At 47.1% G+C, this 18231-nt stretch overlaps 1 protein-coding gene across 1 annotated transcript; it reads right to left on the reverse strand.

Annotated features, from left to right (window-relative positions):
- Window positions 1-1695: 1695 nt before the first annotated feature.
- On the reverse strand, window positions 1696-18190 carry NUDC (nuclear distribution C, dynein complex regulator). Its single transcript, XM_039511516.1, has 9 exons — window positions 18037-18190; window positions 14710-14787; window positions 9473-9676; window positions 8804-8890; window positions 8289-8402; window positions 7599-7793; window positions 6491-6574; window positions 5495-5613; window positions 1696-3837 (listed from the first exon to the last, which is right to left on the reverse strand). The coding sequence occupies exons 1-9, from the start codon at window positions 18133-18135 to the stop codon at window positions 3786-3788; spliced, it is 1032 nt and encodes a 343-aa protein (XP_039367450.1). The 5' UTR covers window positions 18136-18190; the 3' UTR covers window positions 1696-3785.
- Window positions 18191-18231: the final 41 nt, after the last annotated feature.

Raw genomic sequence — 18231 nt, forward strand, 5'->3', positions numbered from 1 at the left:
CACTTAGGGTCTGCAATTGTGGATCCACCTTCACAGCTGCTTGGAACCAGAAATCTCCTTTTCCTGCTTTGGTTTATTTCACTCCAGCATGACACGCTGTGTGTGGGGGGGGGGTGTTGTTTTTATTGACCTTTCCCTGGTGGGAGTCAATGACAGTCCGGTAGTGGCACAGGACAAGGTTAGCAGGGAGAAACACCTTCCATTCCGCTGGCTGGAAGGGTTAAAGTCCAGGGGTTTAGGCCTAAAGCCAAGCTTTGATTCACAAACAACCTAGGATGGTAGCCTCTGCTATTCCCATAACTGAAGCAGGTTCATTCTCATGAGGGGGTAAATTTCCCTGCACACATGAATGATAAAGCAGAACTATTCTCCTGAATCAACAGCACCCACTTCTAAGATGGCATCTGTTTCTGCCACTGCGGTCTTCCTTCAACCGTATTTGGTCTGCTTTGATGGGGTGCTGCTGTAGCTGGTTGGCACTTATAAAATGGGAATTCTAGTGCCAGAGTGGACTAGAAAATTGAGATTTAATATCTTAAGAGTATGGTTAAGGTTCACCACCACCATGTGCTGTATAAGATGGGTTTTGTACCCCAACAGTCATGAAGTGAACAAGAACAGCAGCTAAGTTCAGTATCAGGAATTGTTTCAATCAAAACGAGGCTCTGTATTTTAAAAAAAAATTAGTGCAGGTGCTTGTCTAAAGGTTTCTCACTTCAGTTCTATAGACAATTACATCTTAATGACTTTTGCTACCTTTGATCTACTTATTTTCACTGCTGGGTTAGCAATAAATATTCTTGTGCCTGCATATGGATGTTAGAGCCCTGCTTGCTGTGGATTGACTCCTGCTCTCATGTGGGGTTTGCTCATCTATCTTCCTCCTCCTCACCTGTGATCTGACCCTACTTTCCTCAACAAAACAGGGTGACAGAACTAGATTTCTCCAGTGAGGAATGAAGTGGTGCTGGTGAACTGAGGACATGGTTTGAGGAGGGTGGTGCTACAGGCAGGTCTGGCCTCTGCACCTGCCTGTACTTGGCCCCTCCCCATGAGCCTAAGGCTGGAAGCTAAGCCTAGTGCAAGCATGGAGGTTGGCCTTGTCTTTCCCATTGCTCCTGCTGTTCTCCCACCTCAAGGGACAGACAGAACCAGGCAGGCACCTGCCCTCAGTGACACACACTCTCTCTACCCCTCTCTGCACTGCAGTTCAGAGGCAGGGCAGGCTCTCAACCCACATGCCCCAGAGCAGCCTTAAGAGCGGCAGATATACTGACTTTTTTTTTTTGCCTGCTGTACTCCAGGAACAGAACTGGGCAGAAAAGTTGGCATATATAAGCCATACATTCCAGGAACATAACAGTTAATCAGCCTGCACAGGAGCGAGAAATAATGCTTATACATGTCATGTCAGTGGCTGGCCCAGTCAGATTTAATATAAGACCCTGAAATACTTTTTCCTATATGTCTGCACACTTAACTTCAGTGAGGGTAGAAAGGAAGAGAACTGGTTGTGAAGCTACAGCATAGCCTGGCCAGCAGGGTTTGAAGCTTAGGCAGAAAGTGTAAGAAAGCTGCACAATGACTATCAGAGAGTGGCAGCTGCCCAGCTCCACGTTCTCGGTTACAAGGCTGCTGATGTAGGGGATTGTACAGGCAGCACTGACGTGTAAGGCCAGAATGGACAAAGGCTGAGACAGAACAGACTGGCCTTGGCACAGCCGAGTGCAAATAAGCCACCGTGTCCCACTGCTTCAAACTGAAAACAAACAGCCCAGGCATGGGGCAGAGGGGACTTTACCCCTTCTGTCAGTTTGACTAGCCCCTCCATCTGATATAGGGGCAAAGTCATAGAGGAAGCAGATGTGAGAAATAAAGACCAGCTCTCACTCCATAAGCACACCAGGGCTCAGGCCTACTTCCTGCACAGCACTGTGCATGGTGAAAAGAAGCCTCTATGCCATATTATGCCCCAAGCCTCTTTTTCACAGGCACAGCACTGATCAGGCCAGGGGCGGCTACAGGCAGAGGGTAGGCCAAAGAATAGGGCCTTTGGCCAGCCGGGCTAAAGTGTACAAGCTGGAGTCAGGCTCAAATCACACCCCAGCTGGGTGCTTCAGTTAGTGACAAGTCAGAGGTGACTGCCCAGATCAGCAGTCTCTTCTTATTGCTTTCAAATGCTTCATTCAGGGAGCCTCAGCCAGGGCCCTGCAGCTCATCAGTCCAGCCCTTAGTGTTCTCCATTTCTACCTTCTACTGCTTTCAGACCAGGTGCTGCCCCATTATCAATCCACACCCTCCCTACCACACCATTACACATGCACGTCACCCTATTGCCTTTATTTTACAAGTGCAGCTTTAACAATGACATGAACATGCAGAAAACAAGTTACTTGAGTCAGCAGCACCCTGGAGAGGAGAGAATGCAGGGGACACTTGCTGGCCAATTAACAGGTGGAAGAGAGGAGACCTCTTGGAAAACACTAACTTGAAATAGGTGGAGAGATCAAACCTCCAGCAAGAGCTGTCACTGCCCAGAGGGCTCCCTCCTGCCTACCATCCACCCCACCCTTTGCTGGTTGGCCTCGGTGCTGCTCATTCAGCGGCTAGCAGAATTTCCACACACCCCTCTGTCACTTTAGTGACCTCTCCCCTGAAGTCCGTAGCGATCCACTTGTCCCATTTTCACCCAGCCCAACAACAGCACTGAGCCAATCCCACGCAGTGGGCAAATCAGCCACTGGCCCCTCCTTGCTCCCCAGGCACGATTCAGCTCTAGCACCTCCCTTAAGTTAGAAAGGCCACAAAGCCCCTTCCCAACTAATCTGAGCAGCAGTGTGGTGACTAGTGGTGCAATGTCCTTTGATAACTGAAATGGATTTGTACCCGTGTGGACTAGGAGGAGTAAAATCCTTCTCTGGTGTAGATAAAATGGAATTTAATTGGCACATTAGCCTCTACTCCAAAGACCAAGGGTGAGGGCAGGCCTTATTGGGGCACCCCCCCAGCAAACAGATGAAGGCTAGGAAAGCGTTACAAAACAGCCACTGTTCCTACAGGAGAGCACAGCCGTCATGCAGGAAGAGTTACAGGACTCACCCACTGAGAACAGGGCTGTATTACTGAAGGTAGAACCAACACCCCAAATGCCACAGCTGATCCACCCTCTGGGTCAATTTGCCTAGTAAACATAGGGGGGTGGGTCCTAGCCCGGGTGCTCTGTCCTATAAGAGTTTTACTGGTGCTGCTTGCTTTGGAGCAGGTACATCGGGGAGGGAGGGTCGGTCACGGGGAGACAGAAGATGGAATTTTGCCCATAAAGGCTCCAACTGCTCAGTTTCAAAGCAGGAGTTGGGAGGACAGCTGCATCAGCTCCACTCCTGTCACAACCAGACTGGTTCTTAACCAAGGACTGGGGTTAGGGGGTCCTCGAGAGGCAAGTGACAGTCCCAGGAGATGTTCAAACATTGCTGTAGCCTGACTTGCTTTACCCCCTCCTCTCCGCCAAGCAAGGTCCTTGCGGTCTATATAAATGGGAGCCAGCTGGCTGCGTGTCTGACAGGCGCTGCTGCTGCAAACTGATACAAGGGCCTTGCATTGTGCTGGGCTGACAACAGCAGGGATGCCAGTCCTGAAGCTGCTTCCATGGCAAGTTCACTGGGGGTGACAGGAGTGTTTACTCGCCCAAGTTCAGGAGATGACCTTTCCCTCCCCCCAACCCAGGCACATCCTGCCCCATTCCATGGCCTGTCTGAAGGGAGTGGAGGGGGGGAAAAAAGAGGGGCTCAGTTGAATTTAGCCTTTGAAAAGTCCATTTCTGGATGCTGCTCCATGAACCTGCAAGAAAGAAAAGGTGCACAAGTGAACGAGCTAGGCAGGCTGCATGCTACTCAATGCTACTCTGCAACATTACACACACACACCTCTCTCTCTCTCCCCCCCCCTCTCTTTCTTCCCCCCGCCCTCCCTAGGCACTGTTCAATCTATCCTCACAACAGCTCCTGTATAGTGGGAACCCATTAATCCCCTCTTCCACATAGGAGGAGTTGCTACCATGATGGCGGCTGCTGCCCTCCCCTTCCCCAGGCCTGCAGGTCTCACATTAGCCATGTTGATTTGCAGAGCTTCCCGTGCAAGGAACCCTGGACACCACCTCACTCCTTCCTGCTCCCGTTAGTAATATCAGTAACGTTACCCAGTCATCAAGGCCAACAGGTGTAAACGAGCAACGGTTATTAATGGGACACACCCTGGGGAACTATTACCTTCAGGCCAGACACGTAGCAGCTGCGATGTTGATAATGGGGGTGAGGGGATTCTGATCTAACCTTAAGACATATTACTTAGTCATACATATTACTGGGGATGTCTCCGCTACTGTGATAGTGAGAACAGTAGCAAGAGAAGGATGGCGCAGAAACCCAGCTCCAGTAAGCTGTATGTCAGCAGAGGGGACTTTGTTGGCAGAGAGCAGGAATCTAGCTGGACATTGACAAAGCCCACTATGGGCCAGACAGTCTAAACTTCATGCCCATTCTCCACTAGTCAAAGAACATTGGGACTAAGCTTATGGAGAACATTCAACAAGTGATCTTGTGTACAAGAGATCCTGTCTACACTGCTCAGGGAAGCAAGGGCAAACCCAGATCCTTCCTGAGCGGTGAGGGGAGACAGTCTCAGTTTAGGGTCTGATGTATGTTTTGGAACGACAAGTCATCTCACTAGAAGCACACGGCACATAATCCTGAAGGACCTTTAGCCTGAACAAGCCCCTATGGTGCTGATCAAAAAACTACATCAGATAGTACAGCCAGTAAAGTCTGCATCTGTGCAGAAAAACCAAGGAAGGTGAAATGGTAGCAGGAGAAACTGTCCTGCTACACTAATCCTTGTTTCACCCCAAGGAAAAGAGGCAGTTTTGCACTTACAAGGGGAAGCTGCATGACCCACAGTTACCCTTCCTCTCATCCCCAGCAGATGTGGGCACTGACCCCACATGGCCTTGGCAGGAATGTTACTCACAGGAACTCCAAGGTGCAGTTACGTGAAACAGGGCTATAAAGATATAAACGTGCTATTGGCTTGGAGACAGCTGTCTAATGTAGGATGTGTGGGGGAGGAAAGATTATCTGGGCTACTAGGTTGAGGGAGATTAATGAGCTTTTACATGATCTCAGTGGCTCCACAGAGACAATACCTCCAGCCCAGACACCGCCTGCTGTGTCTTACTCCCTGCACTTGTACAGCCCTGCTCTAGGGCTAGCTTCAACACAGCACAATTCAGTATGTTCCCATCCCAACACTGAGGGTCAACGTCTAAAACATTTCAACTGAATTCTGCAAGTGAATGCAGACAGGCTCCAAGGCCAAACCCGTCTCATGCGCCATCAGTCATTCTCCCCCGTCCTATTACTCCATGACATATGGCTGACACACAACATTGCTCAAGGGAGGTGGGGAAGAAAGTACCCCTGGATGAATTCTCTCTACGCACTTTTTCAATATATCCTGCTTCTTCTGTTCATCAGATGTGGGGAGTCCCATGGATTTCTGACGTTGATCATACATCATTTTCTCCACCATGCTGCGAGTTTCACTGTCCAGGTCTGATAACTAAAACCCAAGGAGATTCTGTTATAGATGGAGGAACAAACCACAGGCCCCATGACCTGCATACAGAACCTCTGCTTACAGTGAACTAAGATAGTAAAATTTCAGTGCACCACAGCATGCAAACTACAGACCTACTTATATAGAAACTCACCTGTAAATCCAACTGCACTCACTGCAATAAGGTTTTGCTGGATCACATTGCATGGTATGGTAGCATTCAAATAGCCAACACAATCTCATGCTTTTGAATTATTTAACTTGCTAGATCACCTCTCTCTAGTTATGCCATCCATACCCCCAGTCAGGGAATACACTCACAAAGTCCCTCACAAGTATTCAGTTACAGTCATACTCTGATCCAAAAACTGTTCCATGAGGAGGCACCGTGTCTCCTCATGTTTCTTTTAACATGCTCCCTACACCCCTCCAGGTGAACATTCCCTGGATTCTATAGGAGCAGACTTTTCTGGAGTAACATTGAACGCATGGAATATGAAGTCAGGGGAAGGCGTTTTCCTTACTCAGAGCAAAGATTTCTTCTCAGACTAATGCAACATTGTCACCATGGGCAGTGACAAATTTTTATACCTTGTTTTCCCTGGACACAAGAAAAATCTATAGTCCCACTTCTAATTCAGACCAGGTCTCTCATGAGGCAGTGTGAAGAGTTGCCTGCCACACTTCTTATAGTTCCATAGATCAATATTTCTCCCAAGTCTTCATCCCCTTTGGATTTTGTGTCCTTTGGCCCCATTTACTTTGCTTGCAGAGCGAATACATGGTAGAGGCCAAAAGGTTTAAGAATGCTGTAATCAACTTGTGATCAAGTTCTCAGCCCCTGTTCACTATGGCTAATGGGGTGACAAACAGATATTACCTTGGAGTTCTCTGGGTTAATTTTCTTGGTGTTGATTTCTGGGTCCGTGGGGACTAGCTTGCTCCACCATTCCATCTTGTTGATCTAAAGAGGAGAGGCGGCAGTAAAGAACACTTCACAAACAGCAGGTTCTCTGGAAATGCTCATATGGGATATTTAGGGGGGTTACTTTTTTGTTACAAAGAAACAGAGCTGCTGGAATCAAACCCAGCTCGTGTAGCCCTTAACTGACAATGCCCATCAGAAGATAAAGCCTGGATATAAGGCAGCTTTTTCCCATTCTCAACCACCTCAGTTTAATCCCAAATGGCAGGAATTACCACTGGTACCAACAATCTTCAGGGAGACAGCGTCCAGAATGGGCAAACCCATGTTCCTATTATTAAATCAACTACAACTGAAAAGACACAAAATGAACACTGCCACACTGAGACCTGCCAGCACATGACACACCAGCTGTGCCCAATGTTCACATACCACAGGTGAAAGACAGACCAGCACTTCACTCTGATAATGCACTCAACTTTAAAAGAAAAGCTGACTCCATTCTCAAAGAATGAGTGACCAATCCAGGAACATGGATCAATTAAAAGTTACAGCTGAAAATCTGGTCAGACTCCGGTCCTCAATACTCTGATGTCCCTAAGTGGAGCAGTATATAGGCTCAAGCAATACTGTACCAAAGAACAGGAGTGGAAATACAACCTGAACTCTCAAGGTTCCTGGCTCTGGGGGATGTATAACAGACATGAGCCTGAATGCTATCATTATTTCACCCTGCTGTACCTTGTACCGAGCAGTTCTTTTTAGGTGACAAAACTGAGGCCTGGTCTATGCTAGGAAATTAGGTCAGTATAACTATGTCACAGTAAAAAAATCCACACCCCTGAGCGACATGATTAAACTAACCTAACCCCAGTGTAGACAGTGCTAGATCGAGGGGAGAATTCTCCTGTTGACCTAGCTACCTCCTCTCGGGGAGGAGGAGTACCCACTGCTGCATCATTTTAAGTGTAGACAAGCCATGTAGAACGGTCTCAGATTGAGGTGTCAAAATACTGTGTAGATGGATCACCGGTCTGACCCAGTATGGCGTTTATGTTCTTACCTTCTCCAGGTGCACGGTGACTATTTTACCATCCTCAATCAGCCAGGAGCTCTCCTCCACCTTCACTTCATTGTAGAGGTCTCCTTCAATCACTGGGGGGTGACCCTTCAGCCCCACTTTCAGGTGCCGTCTCTGAATGTCCACCACCACATCCTTCCCCTTCAGCCGGAAGTTCACCTTGAATGGTATGGCCAGCTGGATGGGAGAGAGAGTGAGAAGGAGGGATCAGAGAGCTCTCTCACTTCCCCTTGTGTTACTGCTCCAAGACTCTCTACCTTGAGTTCATCTGAGCTACAAGGTATATGCCAGTGCAGGACAAGCTCTTTGTGCATTAAATATATGGATTCTGTTGGGGCTGAAGCAGAAATCTGGCAAGATGGTGCCTGACAGGTCTCAAGTGGGTCACACGGGATGAGCAAAATATGAGTGCTGTCTCACTTCAACAAGGTCAAGATTGAGGCAGGATGACAAAAGGGCCTCAGAGCATCTTATCTGCCAAGCTCTCTCCCTCTATGAGTGTGCTACAGCTGAACACTGTTACCGTTATCATCTTGGACAACCAGAATACAAAGCATATCATTGAGCTAGCTGACCTTGTTACTGATCAACGGCTCCACGGTTCATAGCAGTGCCTGCCCTCAAGTTTCAAGGCTAAAATTCCTCACATCTCCAATCAAAGGCAGTACTTACATCCAGTTCAGAAAGGGTCTGTGTCCACCTATAGTTTGGAAGATCAGCCCCATTCCCAGAGTTTGGTTTAAGTTTTCCTTTATCCTTCTCATCTTCTTCCTCGTCATCTGTCTCCTAAACAGACAATTTAAGCATCCGTAAATAGGTTTTCAACCCTGCATATACATTTCACTAGTAAGAACGGCTCTTTACATTCATATGGGATTTTCCAGTTAATTATGTGTTTGATGGCCAAGACACTCCAGGCAGATCTTAGATGGCAGAGAATTTCCTTTTAAAGCATCAGATTTTTTTTTAAAAATTAGGGAATGTCTTTGAGAATCTGTTGCATTCTCCAAATGGGCAGGGAATATAGCTGGCAGATGCACTGAAGACCTCCAGTGCACGCTCTCCCAGAGGACACTCCACACCATTCAGGTGGCACACTCACCCACACGCCGAGAGGCCACTTCAACATTGTTCAGATGCACACTTCCCCCTCCCCAGAACTGAGGAAGTCTCTGGGAACACATTACCTGTTTGCTGGGCTCCGGAGAGTCCATTTGATTCTCACAGGGTTTCACTGAGACATCTTTGGGCTCATCTTGTTTTTGCTCTTTTTTCTGTTAAAAACCCAAACATCCCAGACTGATTATCTGATGTCTGTGAAACTCTGACAAACAAAATGTACTAATACAGCACTAGGTGGCCCCATTTCCTTCTTCAGATAGAGCTGCAGGCCTACGCATGACTCAGAACTACAGGAAACTTGGGGGGGCGGGAGGGGAGATTTCCAGCTCTCCTGCACCATGTAACAGGAAAGCCCCACTGTGCAAGAGGCAGACTGGCATGGCATCAGCCTTTCTCTGCTCCTTTCCCCAGTGTAACTGCACAGAGAGTTACTCAGAGACCGTGCCAGAGCGCTCTGTTGCAATAAGAGCACTTGCTGAGGGCACTGGGGCAAAGTTACTTGTAAGAGAACCAAGGAGAAGAAAGCATGGGCAGGCTTAGATTAACTTGGAAATACAACAGCTGCTCCAGTCTGGTATTCTGGATATTTGTACAAGCACAAAGCTTCTAACTGAATTATATCCGTCACTACTGATTGAGTTGCACACAAGCCAACAAAGAAGGCTGGATCTAGCCCCAGTCTCCCTTTAAAAGGCAGATAGCTCAGTATGGTGAGCATGTGTGTGCACTCTCACCTGGTCAATTTCCTGTTGCAACCTTTCCGCCTCTTCCTCTGTAAGTTCTTTGATCCTTGGCTCATTATCTTCCTGCTTCTTTTCTTTAGCGAGTTTGGCAGCTCGCTCTGCCTTTTCACGCCGTTCTGCCTCTTGCCGGGCCTTTTTCTCCTTCCGCTCTTTCTGAGCCAGCTTGTTGTGGTGGTTGAATGTCTCTGTGATTAACTGAAAGAAAGGAGCCCAATGATGGATAAGTTTCAAGAATTCACCACGAACCTGGGTAGCAGCAGCTGAAGGGCGACTCAACCTCCCTCGTAAGTCTACTACAGAGCGGACACATTCCTCAAAAGCACTGACCTAGGGATATTTCCCTCTTTTCATCCCATGATTTGAGGTGGGGTCTGACAGGATATCTGGGAAAGTTCAGAATATTTTCCAAGTCCCTGCCTATAGAAGAAAAGCACTCCTTGAGCCGGATTCTCCATTGCCCTGTACCTTGTGTAGTGTAAAATCCTACCAATTGATTTGGCAGTATTTAACAGCTACTTTGCAGAGGTGAAAATGCAATGGAGATTCAGGACCCTAGTTTGTATACCCAGCTCTGTGTCAAGGATTTGTAGTCTCACCTTAAACTATTCACGTAGTCTCAGTGCCTTACTCATCTGTAAAGTGAGACAAATACCGACCAGGAGGCTCTGATAACTAGTGTTTCTCAATGCTTTGAGATTCCCCCCCATGGAAGAAGTTCTAGGAGTATAATGTGTTATAACTGGATCCGGATGCTTTCCAGGTGGAGTACACAGAAGGTCTTTCCCATCTGAAGCGTCCCCATATACTTATAATTATCCAATTTAATATTTAGATAGTAAGTTATTTAGGGTGGAGACCTTGCATTCATACTATTTTTTGTAAACACCTTGCATTGTTGGCAGAATAGGGGAAAAAAATGAAACAATGAATACTTAAAAACCTAGAAGCATCAATTTTTACCTGAAAGCTATAGGTTGTAGGAGAGAGATTTGAAAAATTTGAAGACCAAATGATATCGCTTGGGAACAAGTTACCACATAACCCTGCCCCAGGAGCACTGAAGAAAGGCAGAACATCAAGGTCTGTGATGTAAATGGCTGCACTGCTTGGCGGGAGAGTTAAGTAAACAGGCAGGAAGCCAGAGCAATAAGCCAGCTGTTGATAATGCCAGAGGTACCGTGTGAGGCAGCATGTAGTGAAAACACAGTTCTGCTGTAGGAGACACATTAGCTCTTCAGACAGGAAAGAGAACATCTGGGGAGAATGTGATGCAAGGCAGGTGGGAGCAATGTTGAGTACCCCTGGCAACCGTCACAGATAGGAATCAAAGGGAGGAAGAGATTCCTTATATCAAAGGGTACGAGTTTAAAAAGAGGAAGTTCCAAGGATGGACCTCAGCTAATTATACAACTGACTGCAAACCAGTACAGGGGGAGAAGGATACAATTATGATTAAATCTGTATGTACGCAGCAGGAGTGCAGTACTCTGTTCCCTCTAAGCTGCGTGGCCACCCAGGAGTGAATCATGCACTTGATTAGCAGAGCCACAGCAGCATGTGCTCAGGTGCCCCTCCCCACACTGCTCTGCAGCCACATTGCTCTTGCCCTGTACCTTGGAGCCCCTGGCCAGCTGCTCCTGGTACCCTCCTGTTTGCTGTGGGGGGCAGACAGGTGCTAATATCAGGGTGTCCCCTTTCCCCTGCCCATGTACCCCATCTCCACAGGGGGTGGCATGGGGCTCAGGAGCAGGAGAGCTGCTGTGGTCTGAACGAGCCTTCTGGCAAGTGAGTGCCTTAAAGAGACAATGCACAGTCTCTGACTACACACACTGTCTCTGTGTCTCACTCACACAGATTCTGACACATTCATCTCCCAACGCATACGTGTGTTGTTGGTACTTCCTGCAATGCACATATATTCTTTGTAATTTTATTCTTTCAATGTGCTGTTATTTTCATTTCTGGACTGGTCTATGCATTTCATAATTTTATTTCTCTCATGCTTAAAATTTAATTCTTTGAGTAGTGAGCTCTAAAATGTCTAACCTGTCCTGGCTGGAGTAATTATCCCTATGGTAATTTAAAAAAAAATATATGTATATCTAGGTTTTTTGTTTCTACTAGTAATGCAGATCTGCACATTACCTCCATATTGGTGCACATAACAAAATTCATTCCGCACATGGATGGAAAAAATTAGAGGGAACACTGCCCTGCAGTACCTTCTTTGATATGATATTCAAGACACACTCCGTCTGTTGCATACACAGAAGTGGAATTGAGTCTCCAAAAAGCCAAAAGGATGGTACTACTAAAATACCTTCTAATTCATTTGGGGGAGGGGAAGTGAAAAGGAGGCAGGTGTGTCACATGGTAACACTGGCCCTTTAAGAGGGAAGAGACCAGTGCACCTGCAAGGCTTAAGAGAGGGCATCTGGGCACTAGAGGACAGGAGATTGGGAGAGTCAGAACAGGTGAATGGTGCCTGAACCTGAGAGAGAAAGCCACAGCAGCAAGGAAGAGGTGACAGGAGTTGCTTGGAAGAGAGCTGACTTCAGATAAGAGTTGGAACAGAACTGCTGGTGAGAACTGACTTAAGTGGGGGACCCTAGATGAGTGGAAGGCTTGAGCAGTGGCTCCTAGGACAAAGGGGATGCTACAGCTTGGTCAGGGGAAGCCAAGCCTGGAAGAAAGAGGGTTGATGCAGGAAGTGGATCCCCTGCCAAGGGGCAGGACTTGCAGGCAGGGAGGCCTGGAGGAGTGGAACACTGCAGGAGGGGGAGCTTTTGGGACACAGACTTGAGTGAAAGGCTGCAGGAAGACTAGTCACCCACAGGCAGGAAGGCCTGGAGAGAGGGACTCTAGATTGGTGTAAAAAGAACTTGGAACAGAGTGCTGCTATTGACTTGGGTGAGTGATGTGGCAGAGCTAAACCTGAAGAAGGGAATGAGGGAAAAAAGCCACTGTATCTTCATACGTTTACTATGGAAACTGCAGAATGGTTTTATTACAAAGGTTTCGGGGAATTACTGCACTGGTGTATACCAATTTATGCCCAGGAGCAAGCTTTGTATCAGAGACAGAGTATGTTCTCCTCACGTGTGGATAAAAAGGGGAAACTGAGGCTGGGAGAACCTGACAGGCCACAGCCTGTTGTGGTGGTGCCGCTCGAGGTGAAGCTGCCTTAGGAAAAGGTTTTCTCCAGAATCTTTCTCCATCCACAAGAGAGGATTCAACATTATGGTTTCCCTGCCTCTATAGCTAGTCAGATTCCAAGCTACGATCCCAAAGAGCTGTGTGAAAGAGGCTCCGTGTTCTTTCCCAAACGGAGGTGGGAGAAGCATGGTAGTCCTGTCCACCATATGCCTAACCCACATCTCAGGAGAGCCAGAGACTGAGACCAGGGCACTGACGCATACTTGGCAACAAGTGACAGGGTGTTCTGTAACCATTTGACAGTGAAATTGGCTCTGTTTCAAGTGGCTTTGCTGTTGGAAGACCCTTAAAGTTGCTTCAGCATTTGAATAGCCAATCTGTATTTGTGTGTCATATAGTTTGTCTGTATAGTGACTTCTCAAAGACTTGCCTTTACTGAGGAATGAATCCATAGTGAGGAGGATGATTTTAAAAATAAACCCTCAGTCAAGCACAAGAAAGTTGTTTTTGTTTTTTTAAAAAAGGGGGGGGGGAGCATATATTCTCACCTCCCATGTCAGCATAATTTCCCTTCCCCCCCCCCCACCACAAAAGCTTCACCTTGGTGCTGAGACCACACACAAGACACTTCAGTCCCAAAGGAAACTTTAGCATAAGGATGGGTAGCAGGAGAATGGGATAGAGCAGTCTGGCTTCTTCAAAGCTTTGTCGGGGGGCACTATGTCGTGAAAGGCAGAGGAAGTCACGTTTTGTGTGCAATGTCTTCAGAGGATCACAAAGCACTCTACAAGAGAAGTAAGTCTTATCTTTCTCTTACAGGTGGGGAAACTAAGGTATGGCTGCTAAGTGACTTGACTTGTAACTTTCAACAGTACAGCATAGAAGCCACGAGTCCCAACTTTTAGTTCCCAACTCTAGCCACTACAGGTGTCAGTCATCTGAAATTCTATTCAGAGTGCTAATCACATTTTCTTTCTATAACTATATGCCCATTCCTTTGGGATCTTGAAGATTTCTAGCCCTCTCCCCCCAGACTGAGGGGGGAAGAGGAGTTAATCTTTTGCATCATTTTCATCCTAAAGCTTCTTTCTTCCATTTCACATATTAAGCAGCATGTGTACATTATGCAGCATTGACAAAACCATATGGCAGTGGTTCGCAAACTCTGGCCTGCAGATCAGCAGTGGCTGGCAGAGCACTTAATGGTGGCAGACAGAGAATTTGTTCCTCACCTCCACTTGCTAAACTGCATTAAAGCACCTACAAATATATTTAATAAATTTCCCAATACTGATTTTTTTTTCCCCATGCAAGAATTGCTGTAGTTGCCTGCCACAGATATTATCCAATAGCCAGTAGGAGGGGATGTGGTCTGTATGGAAATTAATGTTTCCATGAGATGCTAATAAGACATTTAGAACTCCTGCTATGTAGTTAACTACAGAAGCCATTCAGAAAGTTTGGGTACTTCATATCTGAGCACTTAGGTCTATTATGAGATTAAATATTAAGTGTAGTACTCTGCAGAAGGGTCAGGAATGCCAGCCTGCTGGAATCTGAAGGGTCCAATTCTCCCACACCCACACAGCGACCACCAGCCTCACACCAACACTGTCATACCCTGCAGCTTAGAGACAAAGTGGCAATTGCATATGCTGTGAAACGGACTTTGTGCTTTTTCTGAAATGAACAAACAAGGTAACCTGGGGTTATCAATCCTGTGGTGTCTGTCACAGTTAAGTCAGTATGTCTGGCAGGCTTGCTTTCCAAACAAGCCTTTGGTCAGAGCATAGGCAAAAAAAAAATAACCTTTCACCACTGATGCCACTCACACAAGCGATGGGGCAGTTTATTATTACCTTGTTTCCTTTGTATGTTTCAGCAGTTTCACAGAAAGTCAGGCCCATAGAGCAGTAAAAAAGAATCAGATGGCAATAGGAGAGCACGCTGAGGCAGAGCAGTAACTGGAGAATATGGAGAACTCAGTCTCCACAGAAATGAGTGTTTCCAGATAGAGCATAGCTTGCTCTAGGTATATCAGAAATCAATCATGAAGACCTGGGGTGAGTTACCTTCTCTGCTACTCCCTCTTCTCCTCCTATGAAGAAATCAGTTTTACGTCTGAGGAAACTGAAGAACGTGTTCACCAGCTGAAAGACAAGACACGGGCAGTTTCAGGAGACTTGAAATAAAGATTTCAGCCTACCCAAGAAAAAAAACAAAGTAACATTGCTCTTGGCCTGCCAGGACATCGAACTGCCACCAGATCAACAGGAGACGCTAGTTCTCACTGGTACTTCTTGCCTCAGTAAGGAGAGATTTTTGATGTTCTGTACTGTAATTCCCAGCCAAGTCTACTTGAAGATCTGTTTAAAGCTTGACATCAAACTCCCGTATCTATTTCTCAGATAAACAACAACTAGCATATTCTGCAAAGATCTGCCTTCTGGGTTCTCTACCTTGAAGAGATCTTCATGAGATTATACAATGGACAAGGACTGAAAAATTCCTTTTGAAGTCACCTTCCCTCAGAACCACCAAGACTACTATAGTTGCAGTGGGGGCTTCTAGAATTATAACCTTAAAACTCTCTGGTGTGAGGATTGGGTTTTTTTTTTTTTAATAATTCTCATAAGCTTAGGTCTCTTTGCTCATGTAAAAACCCAGTAATTTCTCCCCCCCCCCAAATCATTCCTCAGCTCTGGGCAATGCAGTAGTAGCCATCGGAGACCTTATGTGATCAAGTCTTATTTGTTTTTACAAGAGAGACTACAGCACACTTACTTAAATATGAAGAATTATAAACTGCACCTACACTTGTAAGACATAAAGCATACATGACTCAGTATCCTGGACTTCACTAAATAAATGAAGAAAATTAATCTGTAAAATTCTGTAATTCACAATGGCCACCAATGCAAACTCGGGGCTTAACATCTACCACACTGGTTTAATAAAGCCAGGCGGTTGCACAGCTGCAAGAAAGTCTGTAGGTCTTGAAATACCGTTGGTACAATCCCTGATCACTTTTTCCTAATCTTAGCAGTATCGCACTGAACAAATTTTTTTTAATCAACAGTGTGGCGAATGAGAGAACTATCTGAGCAAGGATCCTCATTTCCAGGCCATACACCAAGCAAAGTCCTCCCTGTCCAAGGAAAAGATAAGTGGACTCAATAGAGGCAGAGAGAAATAGCTGCTCTAATATGGCACAGCTAAAGGATAGCATTGTATAATGGTCCAGATGCATGGGATGCAAAAAAGAAGGAATTGCTTCTGTAGGGCCCTACTAAATTCATGGCCATGAAAAATGCATCATGGACTGTGAAATATAGCCTCCCCCGTGAAATTTGGTCTGTTGTATGCTTTTACCCTATACTATACAGATTTCACAGAGGAGATTAGCGTTTCTCACATTGGGGGTCCTGATCCAAAAGGGAATTTCAAGGGGGGGGTAGCAAGCTTATCAGGGGGGTGTATCACAGTATTGCCACCTTTACTTCTGCGTTGCCTTCAGATCTGGGTGGATGGAGAGAGGTGGCTGTTAGCCAGGCGCGCAGCTCTGAAGGATGCACGCTCCCAGCAGCAGTGCAGAAGTAAGGGTGGCAATACCATGCCATCCACCTTTACTTCTGTGTTGCTGCCTTCAAAGCTGAGCAGCCAGAGAGTGGCAGCAGCTGACTGAGGGCCCTGTTCTGCAGGCAGCAGCGCAGAAGTAAGGGTGACTATGCCATCCTTACTTCTGCATTGCTGCTGGCAGTGGCTCTGCCTTCAAAGCTAGGCTCCCAGCCAGCAGCCACCACTCTCCAGCTGCCCAGAAGGGTAGCAGAACCCCCGCCCCCCACTACAATAACCTTGCAACCCCCTAACTCCTTTATGGGCAAGGACCTCTAAAATTACAACACTGTGGTTTAAATAGCTGAAATCATGAAACTTACTAATTTAAAAAATTGTATGAATGTGAAATTGACCAAAATGGACTGTGAATTTGGTAGGGCCATAGATCTCTCACACATGAGAAGACTGGATTATATAGGTATGTTTCAGCATGGCAATTTCTACAAAAAATTTAAAATTCCTGTGAGATGGGAGAAGAAACGAAAATTGTGCTCACTGAGACTAAATCCTTGCCACACCTCAGATGAACGCTATGCTATGTCAGTAGGAAGTGCTGTTGCTACTATGGTTTCCCTGACTGATGTGGGCCTGAAAGCCATGGTAAACTAACCATCCTATTTATCTTCCTAGGTCATTTGAAATACCATGCAACAGTCATCACAATATTTTGGGATGACTGTCAGTAAAGAAATCTCTGTCTACAGTGGCCAAATGGCTCATGTTTAAACAATTTTGCTTGAATCAGGGTTGCAAGCTCGAAGCTGGGACTGGATGCCAGATCACTTGATAAATTGCCTTGTTCTATTTACTCTATCTGAAGTACCTGGCACCAGTCAGTTGGAAAATAGGATATTGGGCTAGACGAACTATAGGTTTGACTCAATATGGTTGTTCTTAGGGTCACAGCTCACTAGGGATAGGGCTCAATGACATGAGTGACAAACAAGGAACCTGCCATATAGCTACTAATACATGGGATGTAGCTGTGTTGGTCCCAGGATATTAGACACACAAAGTGGGAGAGCTAATGTCTTTTACTGAACTTGGAGAATCATTTCCAGACCTAAGAAGCCATCGGTGTGGCTCCAGAGCTTGTTTCTCTCACTAACAGAAGCTGGTCCAATAAGAGAGATTACCTCACCCACCCTGTCTCTCTAATATAGCTACTCAGTCAACTTACTTTTATATTATATCCCTTTGCTTGTATTTTGCCTATTAAAATTGTAACATGGGTGTGGATTTTGTTGTCTTAGCTGTCTATGAAAGCCATGCATGTCAACAGCACCATATTAATAATACAAGAGAAATACATTCAAGTCAATGTCTCCACGCCATTACCACAGGCACCCCAAGTCCTGGGGACCAACAGAGGACTCTAGTGGAAGCAATACCAACGTGGGTGGAGGCTGCTGGGGCCCATCAACATGGCAACCTCTGGGTCACCAACAGGAGCATTCAGCGCTTCTGAAAGGGCCAGGCCACAAGCACCCCACCGACCCCTTCCTCTTTATTAAGAATCGCCGTTTCCCTGCCAGAGTGGCCCAGCCCGTGGGCTGGAGGGGAAATCACGGGCACAGGGGAGAGACCACGTGGCCAAGTGCAGCCACCACGGCACGTGCGCGGGGGGAGGGGGGGTGTCACGGCTTTATTCCAGCGTCAGCTCCAGGGGGCGCCCAAGCAGGGTGGGGTGAGCCCCGGAGCCCCGCCCCCGCGGGCCCGGAACAGAGTGGGGGGCTCAGGGGGGAGGGGCGGCCTGAGGCGCGCGCCCAGCCGGGCGTTACCTCGCGCACGCCGCCCTGGTGCTGCTGGGCCATGGCCAGGAGCATCCCGTCGAAGCGCTCCTCCTGCTCCGCCGCCTCCGCCGCACCCGGCCCCATCATGCTCCTGCCCGCCGCCGCCGCTCCCGCTGCTGCCTCGGCCCCTCACACCGGAACCGGAACCCTCCCCGCTGAGCCCGCCAGCCAGCCAATCCTCGC

This window comes from Mauremys reevesii, linkage group 23 (genome assembly GCF_016161935.1).
Source record: "Mauremys reevesii isolate NIE-2019 linkage group 23, ASM1616193v1, whole genome shotgun sequence".
Classification (NCBI taxonomy): Eukaryota; Metazoa; Chordata; order Testudines; family Geoemydidae; genus Mauremys; species Mauremys reevesii.